This window comes from Propithecus coquereli, unplaced genomic scaffold (genome assembly GCF_000956105.1).
Source record: "Propithecus coquereli isolate 6110/MARCELLA unplaced genomic scaffold, Pcoq_1.0 Scaffold876, whole genome shotgun sequence".
Lineage (NCBI taxonomy): Eukaryota > Metazoa > Chordata > Mammalia > Primates > Indriidae > Propithecus > Propithecus coquereli.
The window spans coordinates 91,197-105,317 of NW_012155018.1; the positions used below are offsets into that span (position 1 = coordinate 91,197).

The following is a 14,121-nucleotide window of genomic DNA, read 5'->3' on the forward strand; positions in this document are numbered from 1 at the left end:
AGCTGGGCTCTCATCCGGCCTGAATCACAAACAAGGACCTACTGTTTGACTCCTTGTATATGATGTCCCAAAACAGCAAAACGATCTGTGGTGTGGGAAGTCAGCTAGCATTTGCTGTGGGGGCAGAACGCCCCAGAAAGCCCAGGGCTGGCGTCCCCTAAGACTGTGGAATCTCTTGCTGAATACACCGAAGTCTTCTTTGACAGAAGGAAAACCTGAGGCCAGAGGAAAGAAGTGGCTGGACTTGACAAACAGCCCAGGCGGGACAAGGGCGGGGTCCCTGACCTGGGGGGCTCGCTGCTTGTCTGTGACAGTCGTCCCCTCGAGACGTGCCTCCTCCCCGAGCACATTCGATGCTTCTGCTCCTGATGTGTCCAAGCCGGGGACAAGGGATGCAGCGGAGAACTAGGCCGAGAGGCCGTGCTGCGGTGACACCCACCCCCAGCTCCAGCCCACTGCCACCGGCAGGGACACAGACCTTTTGGTTGTCAGATCCCATTTTTTAAGAGAAGCAAGAAATTAGGATTTTTGAGTACAGCCTCCTGATTTTAAACATGTTCATTTTATTTAAAACACAGTTCCCCAGGTTTTGCTCTCTGGACTAAGCCATCCTCTGTGGTCTCCTCTGTGGTGAGGTTCAACACAGTAACTGCCACGAGGGTTGTAGCTGACTCACTCCAGCTTTGACCCGGAGCCGCGTGAAGCGTATATAAAATCTTCCTTGTTGATGTTCTTATTGTTATCATTAATATTGACAATTTAATTCTAAAAACATGGATTAAATGAATAGAAATCAATAAATTTTGTTTTTCTATTTATGTCTCCCTTTGAATTACACTTGCAGTTTTTATTCTATTTTCGTAATAAAACATTGTGGCCCCCAGGAAAAGTTTCTGATTTTTTGTGTGGCGGTCAATGTGTTAAACATGTGATGCGTTTCAGCACCCCTAACTGTCCGAAAGATAAGTTTATCTGGTCTTTAAAAAAAGAAGGAATTCAGAAACTAAAGAGAGTTCTCAGGCTAAGGAGCTGTGGGGTATGAGAGAACATCAAAGGGAAGGGCCTTTGCTAGAGTCACCCTAAGGGCAAAATGTGGCCTGACGGCGCATCTCTATCAGCTGCTCGTCCCGAGTCCCAGCCACTACAGCACTTGGCAGAACAGTTTGCTCCCTGGCCGGGCCACAGACTTGCGGACGGCACACGTGTGCCGTACAGTGCTGCTCGGCACGCTTGCCCCTAATGGACCTGTTTGGAAGAGGTGCAGTGTGTGTACAGAAAGCACCACGAATTCACGTGACGGAGGAGCGACCCGCCACAGCAGACTGTTCTTCGGGAAGCGTCGTGAAGACAAGGCTCGCTGATCAGTCTGCCTGTTAGGAATGGAAGGTGCCTGGCCCAGCAGGCTCCCGGCAAGGAGGTGGCACCTTCTCCATCAGAACGAGCACGCTGGCTGCACAGCACATCCGTCGCAGAATAGAGCAAAAGGCTAATTAAGCAAATATCAAACCTGTTCCAGCCCGGAACATCAGGTATTTAGAGAAGAAATGGGGTAACATTAAGATGCGAAGAATCACCGCGCCAAGACGATGCTTCATGGAGGATTTGTTATGCTTTTCATCTTTCTTTTCTGTCTGAGCTCTCGAAAATAGCAGCTATGAAAAATTACTTCCCACAATGAGCTTGCCTTATTTCTGGGCTTTCATGGAAAGCACTTTGTTAAGTGCTTCTGGTTTTATCTAATCTGCCCACTTAATACCACCTGAGAATGAACAGATTCCCATTTGTACCCAATGCCTCCACTGTTTTCATCTCCCCTTGCAAGGCACAGCCTGTGGAGTCCACCTGCGAATTAAACACGTCGCAGCCGCACTGGAGACAGCTGGACCTGGTGTGCTTTAATTAAGGAGCTGGCTCCAGCAACCCGGGTAACTCGCACTTGCTGCATTGAACATGCACCTTTCCAAAAACGACTTCTTTGGGCTCTCCACTGACGTAGCAGATGAATTCTTAAAGGTCATGGTGTCTGAGTTTCATTATTCAGATTGCACTGTTCTAAATTTATCGTCTGAATGTGACAATGTAACATGGGTTTATTTTGCCAAAGGCATAAATATAAAAATGTAAATAATAAACAATTTAGGGAAAAAAAGTATATTTTCCCATGTCCCCAACTATTAAAAGGAAGGCAAAATTGTGTTTCTTCTTACATTTTCTCTGCAAAATCCCTGCAGCTCACGCAGGCAATGAGGATGGGACAGTCCTCAGGGGGCCTGAGAGCTTGGATGTGGGTGCCTGGACCCAAATCCCGAGGTCACTTGGCAAAGACATGAACAACAGGCTACAGGGAGGCCTGAGAATAATGGGGAACCCGACGGTAAAGTGTCCCCGCCGCGGCCTCCGGGGGTGCCATGGCAACACTGCACCGTGGCGTATAAACACTGTTTATACGGCACCACATCCCAGTGCCGGAACTTGTGATTATGTTGCATAACACGACAAGGGGAATGAAGGTCGCGGATAGAATCACAGTTGTCAATCAGCTGACCCGAAAATAAGATTATCCTGGATTACCTGGGTGGGCCCAATGTCATCACAAGGGTCCTAAAGAGACAGCAGAGAGACGCAGAGGCAGAGAGAGACGGACAGTGCTGGCTTTGAGGATGGGGAGGGGCCCATTAGCCAAGGAACGTGGGCGGCCTCTAGAAACTGGCAAAGACAAAGAAACCTTCCTCCCTCCGAGCTCTCGAAAGGAACACAACCCTGCTGATGACACCTTGATTTTACCCTGGTGGGAACCATTTTGGACTCTTGATCTCCAGACTGCAAGACGAAGTGTGTTGTTTTAAGCTACTAGGGTTGTGGTGATTCGTTAGAGCAGGAAACCAACATAGTAGTCTTATTAATACTGCTGTGAGTCTATAGATACCAGTTTCCCTCTGCCTCAGTGTCCCTAATACGACTGTTCCTCCCATGCCACTCACATTCACTTAAATGACTCCAACCTCCAGCACTGTGACTCCTGCTGGCTGCCGTGGGCCTCCCCTGGCATCGCCCAGCGCCACAGGCCGAGCGACCCTCCCTGCTCCCGGCTCTGCTGAATACTTGACACCTGGTACCTGGGAACCAAACGCTGAGACTTGAAGGGTCTGGGAGGTGCGTGTGAAAGGACCAGGCCGTCCTTGGGAAAGGCCAGCGTGGGACACGGTGGTCAGTAAAGCAAATCATACCCACGACGCCCCTGAGTGTGCGTCTTTACACTTTATTGACGTGGTTTCCCGCCAGGACCGCAGTCAAAGAATCTCTCAGCCGTGGCAGGGGCGACACACTGCTGCCCGCGTCCCAGAGCTTCTCCTGGAGGGTGTCAGCTACAGGAACCTTATCCCAGCTCCAAACTGGACGCCATCACATATCCTTAAAATACAGAAGGGAGAAATCAGATACCGCGGCTGGCTCCGCTCACCCTGCCATTTTCCTCGGCAGTACCCCGCCCGCCTCCCGCCTTCCTGCCTGCCTGGCCCTGGCGACCCGCCACCTCCTCCTGTGTGGTGCAGAACCAGCCTATGGAGACTGGCAAAGGGACGAAATGGAGCCACAAACACTTAGCGCACCCTCCTCACCTCCTGTATGTCCCCCAAACCCAACAGGGAGGACAGAAAGGCAGGGGAGCGGGGGAGGGGAGGAGCTGGGGGCAGGTAGGTGGGCAGATCTTGAGTTCTGACCCCAGAAGGTCCAGGGGCTTAGGAAAAGATGGCAATGTCGCAGCCCCACAGAGATTTGGCCTGACCACCTCTGAGACCTGCTCCTGACCCAGGAAGGATGCAAAGAGGTCATATTGGTTGCAACACCTGTCATGAGCTGACACTGTGCAGGTGGGATTCCACGTGCTGGTGATAACCCACTGACAGAACACTTTTGGATGAGCAAACAGGCTCCGGTCACATAGCTGAGAAGCGACAGGGCAGGACTCTGGACCAGACTCAGGAGCACCCACAGGCCTTGCTCTTTCCGACACGTCACTGCCTCAGCCCGGCTGAGGACGCACAGCGGTGGGGCAGCCTGTCATCGGGACGGCGCGCATGCACTGTGGCCCTCGGGGTCTCTGCCCACCTAGAGCCTGTGCTTAAGGACAAGACCAATGCTGCATATTTGGGACAAAGTGGGCCTAACACCGGGACCTAAACTTCCCAGGGAAATGACTTTAGAATCCCAAACAACTGCCAGTCAGTGCGCTGTGGAATGCAGCATTTTTGCAAGCGGTGGGTAATTTCTAGAAGAGACTAGCCAATAAAAATAGCTCCTCATTCAGAAGAGAATGGACGTTTCTACCATCATTACACCCGTGTCCTTACCTAACCTGAGGATTCGTAGCGTATGAAAACTGGCAGGAAGCTTTTCTTTTTCAACCTGACTCTGAGCAAGGAAACAAAATATCTGATCCACGAAGAGATTCAGGACACATAATTATCAACGTTCCGCTGACCTTCCAGGGATCCTGGTGCCCATTGGGCAACAGCGGCAGCCCACGCGACCTAACCAGAAGCAATATGTGCACCCCTCTGTGATCTAGTGTCAGCATAAACCACCCCAACGTCCTTAAAAGGCAAGAATCTAAACCAAAACCTGACTGCATTTGTACTGCTTAGTTGTGTTCAAATCGAAACGGTTTGTTTTCACATTTTACATCATCAGCTCTGTAAAAGTGATCTATGCCTACGTTCACTACTTAGAAAAATGTCTGAAAATAAGCTATGAGCTAAAAAATAAGTTAAGTTGTTGGCTTATGAAATTCAGAAAACAAGCAGGCATTCCTGTTCACTCTAGCTACAAACATTAAACAACTTCACAATTACAGGTTTATGTTCAGAGACCATGTAAACATGTCACAGAACAAAATACCCACTACAAACATTCACAGCAGCACTGCAAAGCTGCACGAGGCCAGCCTCAAGTACCCACCTTCTGCTGAGTGTCCACTGGGCTAGGTCTAGGCCCACGAGTGTCCCCGTCTCTCGCCCTGCCCCCATCACTGTGTTGGTGCAGGGCCCCTGGTGGTCTCCCACCTGTCTCTGACCCAGCACCGCCAGCATCAGCATGAGGGTGTTCAGGAAGGTCACGCTGACGGCACCCTTGGGGCCCTGCACCCCGTCTCCCGCCGTACGTCAGGGGCATCTCCCATGGGCCCTCACTTGTACCACCACATGCCGTTCTGGTCATGAGGAACTCTCCGTGGACAGGGCGGATGACGCCCTGAACCCAAACACCTCGGCAGATACCCGGGGGGAGAAAGGCCAGTGGGGCAGAAAGGCCGAGGGGTCGGAGTGAGACTCGAGGGCCTCCCCAGGCGCCGCCTCTGCTTCTGCAGAACGCTGCTCTGCCGCCCACCGACACTGCACCCCTGCACAGCTCCCGCCGCCTCCAGGAGCACCGCCCTGCCCCGTCTTCTGCGAGTCCACGGCCGTCCTCCGGGAAGACTCCACTCAGTGCCAGCCCCTCAGGAGGCCTCGCAACTCCTCCTCAGCCGAGACAATCCGCTTTCCTGTCTTTCCCTGCTACCAACCGTGAGCCGCTCCCAAGCCAGCCTGCCTGAGTCGTCCCTGGGCTCCCGAGACCGCACTTGCTACGACGCCGAGTGACAGAACAATGTTAAGAGCCCAGAGACAACGGCGCCATAAATCACCTCCAATATAAAATGTAGCAAACAGTTCAAAACTGTTACCATTTTTCTAAAAGTCTGAACTCCTAATTACAGTGTTCCGCGTTAACTATGGGGGGATATCTCGGGATAATTCCAACCTACATAATCCCCACCCTGCCTGTTGCCTGATTTTAGAAACAAAGCTTAATTCTGACAGCATCACTCAAACTCCACAAAATTCCAATCTTGATGGTAACACTTCAAACAAAGCCACACACTGAGTGAAAGTGACTTCCGCACTCAGGGGTGCCAGGCTGCCCCCGTGACAGTGCTCACAGCCCACAACGAACATTTGCTGCAACTGTGGCGGCAAAACAGAGCTGCTGCCCAGCCAGGGGCCAGAGGAGCTTCCTTCTGGTCTGATCTTTAAGTATCGCGTGCACAGTAGGCTTCCTCCTTTCACATTTTGAAATTAGTCTCTGAAACATATTTTTCAGGTTTAACCGGAAGACAGAGAGGCAAAGCGAAAAGGTAAATATAACCGTTCTCTGGAAACATTCTTTGAGAAAGGGCAGGGGCTCCTCTGACTTTGCAGAGCACACTGACACCCAGTGGCCGCAAGCAGTACTGCGACGACAGTGACAGCTGCAGGGGCTGGAGGACAGGGCTGCTGGTGGGCCCCAGAGCAGTGGGGAGCCTGTCTGGCTGAAGGGGTCCGAGTCTGCCTCTGACAAGGCCCCCAGGAGATCCGGAGGCACAGCACAGAGCGAGAAGTACTGGCTCGGACAGCCTCACCATATACCCCACGCTGACTCAATCCAGCGTGGTGCAGACCGCCCCAGTGCCTCTGGGGCCCCTGCAGGGATTCCAGTGAGCACCTGGCTGTCAAGCTGAGACTCACACTCTCCCAGCTGTGGTGGCAACAGGGGCTTCATGCAAAGAAACATGCAAAACCAGCCTCATTCGCTGAAGACCGTAAAGGCGTGGGCAAGCTTCTTGCTCTCGGAGAAAGGTGCACAGTTTTCACATCTTCCTATCTCTGAAATCAGGACATGTCATCCCACTCGTGGCTTGTCAGGAAAAGCAGGCAGCAGCCACAGGGGGACGATGCGGAGGGGGCGGGGCCGCGCCTTGGACAGGAACTCCCTTCCCTTCCTGTGAGAAGCGCCGGCCACGGGGGCTGTGACACAAAGCAGCAGTGACACGAAGGACCACCATCTCCTGACAACACGCCAGGCAGGGCTCTAAGTGCTTTGCGTGCATTTGATTCATTTAGTTTTCAAAAAAGCAAAATAGTCACTATCGTTACTATCCATTCTCAGGACATGAAAATGGAGACCCAGAGAGGTTAAGTAACTCATTCTAGGTCACACAGCCACACAGACTGGCCGAGCTGGGACAAAGCTCGGGCAGCTGGGCTCCAGAGCGCACACGTAGTCCGTGTGACCAAACCCTTTTCAGTGTTTGCTTTGTGCAGAGAACAGGCAAGGTGTGGAGGTGAGCTGGCACCCATGAAGGCACCCGTAGGCTCTCTCATCCCCAGGGAGTGCAGCAGCCTGACAGCCCCCGCCGTGCCCCCAGATGTGAGTGGATCTGAACTAGCCTTCCAGGAAGAGTGTCGAGAGCAGATTCTACTAAAGTGACAACCACAAAGGGTCTGAATGACAGATCCGGAACTGCTCCCAGGTAAGAACGCTCTCTCGAAAGCCTGCCAGTGTGGAGATCCTTTAACAATCCCATCACCTACGAGGCTGACGGAGAAGGCAGTGGGAGTAAAAACGATAGCGTATTTCCTTAAACGGGGACGAACTACAATATGTTTGAAACAGCACCACCCCTTGGTGGCAACAGAAGAGGAGACACAAAAACGAAGAGAAAAAGTATAGCCCAGAGTACAGAATGTATAAACATAAAAATAATAAGAGACAATACAAACACTGTTCTGGACTGAATGTTTGTGTCCCCCCAAAATCCATAGGTTGAAGTCCTGACCCCCAACGTGATGGCATTTGGAGGCAGGATCTATGGGAGGCGATTAGGTTTAAATGAAGTCACGAGTGCGGGCCCTCGTGGTGGGATTAGACCGTCCTAAGAAGAGACACTGGGGTGCATGCTTGTCCCCTTCTTCCACCACGTGAGGACACAGTGACAAGGCTGCAAGCCAGGTCACCAGGCACTGAATCTGCTGGCACCTTGATCCTGGACTTCCCAACCTCCAGAACTGTGAGGAAATAAATGTCTGTTGTTTCAGTCACCCAGCCTATGGTGTTTTGTTATGGCAGCCAGAGATGACTGAGACACACTATAATGACAATACTTGTGAATTTCTGAAATAGAATTTGTATCTATAACAGCAAATAGCCTTATACTATTTTCATCCATGTTATGTTTTTTTTTTTAATTTTTATTTTTTTGTAGAGACAAGGTCTCACAATGTTATCCAGGCTGGTCTTGAGCTCCTGGACTCAAGTGATCCTCCAGCCTTGGCCTCCCAAAATGCTGGGATTACAGGCATGCACCACCGTGCCCAGCCATCCGTGTGATATTTAGCAAATCTTTACTCAATAAAAGAAAGTCGAGGAGGAAGGCCAAGACGGTGTCGAAGCTGAGCCCTCTGCAACCAGGCACGAAGCCTCGCCTGCCCCAACCTCCCCAGAGGCCCTGGCCTGCAAGGTCAACCACCAGAAACGCTGAACTCCATTTTCAGTATGCAGGACCAATACGCCTTGTCAATTCCTCCAGCCAGACCCTTGCAGGGGCGCCCAGTACTTTGGGACAATAAGCGCAAAGCATCTGCGGGATGGGGATGGGAATATGTCACATTTATTCTCCAAACTGAATGAAGAAAAACCCAATGGAGAAAAATACATGTATTTCCATTCTTTTTGGTGACTATTCTATTTCTCTTAAAATCTCGAACCTTAAAAGCCACTGATGAAATCAACCACGTCCAATACAAAATGAGATTACCGGAGAGTGTCATGGAATTGTGGAAGATAAGCCCCACACGCACCTGTCGCCCCTCTGCACTCCCATGGGGACGCAGTAATTAAGTTCCAGCCGAGCGATGTTGCCAAGCCTGAGGACGATGCCGGCACCGTAGGACCAGCGGATGCATTCAGCCAGCTTGCGAATATGAGCTTTGGGGCCCTCCCCTGAAAAGACAAGGATGTGTGAGCAACAGCGTGCGGCTCATCCTTTCACAGTTGCCCTCAGACAAGCCCTGGCTCTCTCCCTTCCTGTGCCCAGTGCTAAGTTTTAAAGCTAGGCCTAGATAGTCAAGGAGAACGCATGAAGTGACATTGGGACCCAAATCAAGAGCAGGCTTGAGACCACACTTACTCACTGTCCCAGAATAAGTCAAGCCTTCTCAATTCTTTAGGTCTGGTGTGTTTGGTTCCCTTGACCTAGAATGGCTTTTCCCCAACCCATGACCATCTGGGAAGTCCCACTCCAAGCTCAAGGGCCTTGTCTTGTGTGAAGCTTTGGCGGCACCTTGAGCTAGATACGGCTGCTGTGATTCTCCTCTGGACCTGAGCTCCCTGAGGAAGGTACCCAATCCTACTCAGCTCTGTGGCCCCAACAACTGGTATATAGTAAGTGCTGAAGAAATGTTTGTTGAATAAATACTTTGTAAGAACATTTGATGATTATTTTTCCTGCATGCTTCATTCATTCAACCAACAACTTAATTCTGGGCACTATATTAGGTGTTACAGAAACGTTTTTTAAAGGAAGGCACAGTCTCTAAAATTAAAGACTAGGTAATCTAAAAAGATAGACAGCTATTTGTGCACTGGGCTGTTAAACATGAAAACTACTGTACTATAATGGTTTCTCTAATAGTGCAAGCTTTACCATAGTTGAGGTTGCAGAGGTTTCCTGCGTTGAGAAAAAAGTGTGTTCGGAAAAGTTCTCCAAAGCCGCCCTGCCCTGGCCGGAAGGGTAACGGGGTATACAGGTGCAGGCCACCGGCCCAGTATGCTTCTCCACCGAGGTAGTCTCCTAATCCAGGGAGGAAGGCAGGGCAACAACAAGGTCAACAAATTTAAAATCACGTTAACTCTCCACAACTGACAGAAGCAAGATCTATGTCCTGTACATGACAGCACACAGTGCTCGAGTTCTGTTGCTATTTGTTCCTTTAATGCCTCATGTTGCTGGCCTGATTTTAAATCATCTTTCTTTTTCTCCTGGTTTGTTTTACAATTAGATTTAACTGAGGGGGGTGGGAAGCCAATGTAGTTAAGGAAAGGATAAACTCAGTAATTATGCTTAGAATAAAAGTAGTGAATCTTGTTTTATTGTTTTATTCACAAACGTAGATTATCAAATCACTTCCACCTGGAGGACGATACGCATTATTTTGCAAAATTTCCAAGACCACAATATAGAGAGACAAAATGCAGAAAATGTCTCTGCAGTTTCTGGAAACAGTCACACACACCATTCACGAAAGGCACAGAGTGTCCACCACCCACTGCACAGACAAACAGTGCTCTGGCTCAGTGTCTAGAGAAGAGACTATTTTTTAATGGTTCATGACCGCCTGAATTTAGGTTACTTTTGCTAAAATTCAAGACTATCCACCGAGAGAATGTATTTGCATTATTTCTAAAAATTCTCCCATCCATTCCATTTTAACCACATACAGCCATAACATCAAAGCAACAAAAAAACTCCTCCAACCTGATGGTTATACTTTGTTGCAAAATACTATTTATAAAGTCTTAGTCCTCTGTAATACACAATGACAGACCATGGAAAAGAAGAATATTGGATGTCTCCAAGATAAACCTCAAGGAATGAACGGTTGATTCATTTAAGGACTTCAGCAACCTGTCTACTTAACCCCTCTTAAAACTGAAGTTCTAAACGGAACAAAGAATGGACAAACAATAGCAGACAAACTTTGGTTTCGTTTCCCAGAAACTGCCCCCTATCTTAAATAAATTACTGTATTCTGATCATAAAAGTAATATGGTCACTGTAGATAATTCGATCAACATACAGAAATAGAGAAAAAAAGGAAAATATTTTAATTTCTTCCATTCAGAGATAAACAGCGAGCATCCTGGTGTTCTTTTTTCCATGAATTACAGGCTATAATGCATAATTAAATACGTAAATAAAATGTGGCTCATTTCTATATGAATATACACAAAGGGTATTTTCAGTCTTGCCTTTTTTTCAGTTTTAATATATCATAAGCACTTTCTCCTGATGCTTTATGCTAAAATGAAAATATCACTTTTATGCCTGAATAATAACATAAATGTACCAAAATGTAATTATCCATTTCTCCTCTAGTGTCATAGTGGTTTCTAACTTCTTCATAGTGGACGTTAACCTATGACGAGTGTCCTTGCGCACGCACTTGTTTGAACTCTGACTCAAACACACGGACAGAAAAGTACACACGTGCTACGTGTACAGCTCAACGGACCTGCAAACACACCTGCGTAAGGAGCACCCAGATGGAGACCAGAACGCGACCAGCACGCAGACCCCGTGCTCCCTTCTGATCACTACCCGCCACCCACACCAAGCCCAGCCACAGACTGCTTGAGCCTGTCTCCAAACTTTAGTCAAAGGGAATCACATAGCAGGCATTCCTCTGGGTCTGGCTTTCTCTTTTTTTTGCAAAACATGCTCCTGAGATTCATTCACACCACCATTCAGCCACAGCTACGATCTGTTGTTCGTCACAGTGGGAGATGCCACTCGTTATCTGCACCTTCTATTGTTGTTGATGGGCATTTGGGATTCCAGTTTCCAGCGTGGGGCTATCATTAATAGTATTAATAATAATACACACACACACACATATGTATATATTACAGCTCTCAATACATGAAATTGTTTTCATAAAAAGTTACAGAAATTTGCATCCTCGCCGACAAAATCTTGCCAGTCGCCTCTTTGATAGGGAACACGTGGAATATCATTGTGTTTTACTTTTCAGGCAAGTCAAGACTTCCAAAGCTTTATACAGTCAGCATATCATATTTGCTTATCATAAAAAAAGAAAATATAACTATCAAAAAGTTGTTTCTTTTCTAAAAAAAATTGCACTCTAATGAAGCACTCTCAAAACAAGTGAAAGGAATAATCATTACTTTGCACAGAAATTTATGCAGAGTTCGGTCGTTGTTTATAATGATATAAAAATGGAAGCAATAAACATTAAAAAATTTAAGAAAATCAGGGTAGAATATTTTATAATGGAACAATATGCAGCCATTTAACTGACATTAAGTTTTAATAACGTGTGGAGACACCTCTGACGTAACGTAGAGCGTCAGAGAGAGTTCCAGGAATCTCACACACTGCTGGAGGGAGAACATTGAAACCACCTTTCTAGAGAGCAAGATAAAGCCTTCGAAATACTCAAAATCCTTTGATCTAGAAATTCCACATCTAGAACTTTATACTAAAGTAAAACTTATAGATGAACACAAAGATTCAGTTAGAAGACTAATACGTTGTTTTATAAGAAGAAGAAGAACACAGACTAAATGTCCAAAACTTGGGATTTGGTTTAGAAAAATTATAGTATAAAAAAGTATAGTATAAAATATGCAGCTGTTAAAACGATAAGGTATTTATCTTTCTCACTCATTACTGGTGAAAATGCAAAATGGTACAGCCACTTTAGAAGCGAGTCCGACAGTTTCTTACAAAGGCAAGCGTGCTCTTGCCACATGATCAAGGAGACTGTGCTCCCTGGTATTTACCCAACTGATCTGAAAACTTACGTCCACACAGAAACCTGCACACAAATGTTTACAGAAGCTTTATTCATAATTGCAAAACACGCAACCAAGATGTCCTTTGGGAGGCGAACAGATAAACAAACTGTGGTACATCCACACAACGCAATGTTATTAAGCAACACATAGAAACGAGGTCTCAAACCCCCCAAAGACATGGAGGGACCTTAGATGCACATTACTATGTAAAAGGAGACAATCTGAAAACACTACACACTATGTGATTCCAACTCTGTGACATTCAGAAAAGGCAAAACTGTGGAGACGGTAAACAGACCTGCGGTTGGTAGGAGGAACAAAGCGGGGAACAGGAGGAGCAGGGACTCTGAGGACTCCATGTGGCACTGTAACGCTGTGTGCGCGACATTGTGCATTTGCGAAAGCTCGGGGAACACACAACACAAAGGGGAAAACCCTAAGGTAAACTATGCACTCGAGTTAATAATGTACGATATTGTTTGATCAGCTGTAACAAATGTACCATCCCAGTACGAGGTGCTAATACTAGAGGAAGCTGGGGTGGGGAGTGGTGGGGCTGGTATATGGGAACTCTCTACTTTCTGCTCAATTTCTGTAAACCTAAAACTGCTCCTGAAAATAGAGTCCATTGAGTTCGAGAGCAGCCTGAGCAAGAGCAAGACTCCATCTCTACTAAAAATAGAAAAAATTAGCTGGGTGTCATGGCTCAAGCCTATAGTCCCACCTACTTGGCAGGCTAAGGCAGGAGGATCGCTTGAGCCCAGGAGTTTGGGGCTGCAGTGAGCTGTGATGACACCGCTGCACCCTTGCCAGTGTGATACGGTGAGACTCTTGTCTCAAAAAGAAAGTCTATTAATTAAAATATAATTAAAGTATGTAATTAGATAAAATATGCAGCTGTTAAAAATGATAAAGAATTCATTCCCATAAAAATATACTGTTACATTGTCAGGAGGGGTGGTGAAAGAAATAAGTTAAAAATAAGTATGCACACAAAACAAAGAGTAGAAAGACACGTACGTTTAAAGCCGGAAGGGAATATACAACAAAACATTCACATGTGTTCTCTCTGGGTGGTAGGACTGCGGGTTATTTTCATATATTTTTTGCTTAGATATATTTTCTCATTTTTCTACAATTCTGTCAATAAATATTCCATGACTGCTGTCTGATAAATGCTTTGCTAGGTGCTAATTCCACCTTTGTGAAATATCAGCATCTATTATTGTTGTAATTTAAACAAATACACGGCTTCAAAACCCAGCCATGACCACCACTCAGACTTAGCACTACCACGGGGAAGGACAGACCTTCGCTCTGCGGCCCGATGCTGTGCATGCTGAATCCACGGACGCTTGTCGGTCCCCCAAGGTAAAACCTGAGACAGAATGGAACATGTCAGAGGAAAGTCATTAGGTGACAAAACTGCACGACACACTGAAAGCACAAAAAGCACACACTGCTCGTATTTGAGACTGGATTATCAAAATCACCTTCGCATGGCAAAACATTTAAGAAAAGGTAAGGAAGATGCACACGTACGGTGAATTTCATAAAAACCTAAAAATCCAAACTAAAATCTAAACATCTAAACGATGTTTCAGACCTTCGGAGATGGAGGCGAGACACCAGGCACAGAGAAAGACACTAGAAGAGAGGGACGGGCGGGCATGGTGGCTCACGCCTGTAATCCTAGCACTCTGGGAGGCGGAGGTGGGTGGATCGCTCAAGGTC

General features: G+C 47.4%; 1 protein-coding gene across 2 annotated transcripts in view; it reads right to left on the minus strand.

The window, feature by feature from the left end:
* Window positions 1-3,239: 3,239 nt before the first annotated feature.
* SAMM50 (SAMM50 sorting and assembly machinery component) overlaps window positions 3,240-14,121 on the minus strand; it is a 37,337-nt gene continuing 26,455 nt past the window's right edge. For both annotated transcript variants that reach the window (XM_012664238.1, XM_012664239.1), the window contains exons 12-15: window positions 13,698-13,765; window positions 9,494-9,640; window positions 8,649-8,790; window positions 3,240-3,411 (exon numbers count right to left, since the gene is read on the minus strand). In XM_012664238.1, coding sequence (XP_012519692.1) covers window positions 3,366-3,411; window positions 8,649-8,790; window positions 9,494-9,640; window positions 13,698-13,765 — 403 coding nt within the window. In that variant the 3' untranslated portion in view covers window positions 3,240-3,365. The remainder of the gene's footprint in view (window positions 3,412-8,648; window positions 8,791-9,493; window positions 9,641-13,697; window positions 13,766-14,121) is intronic.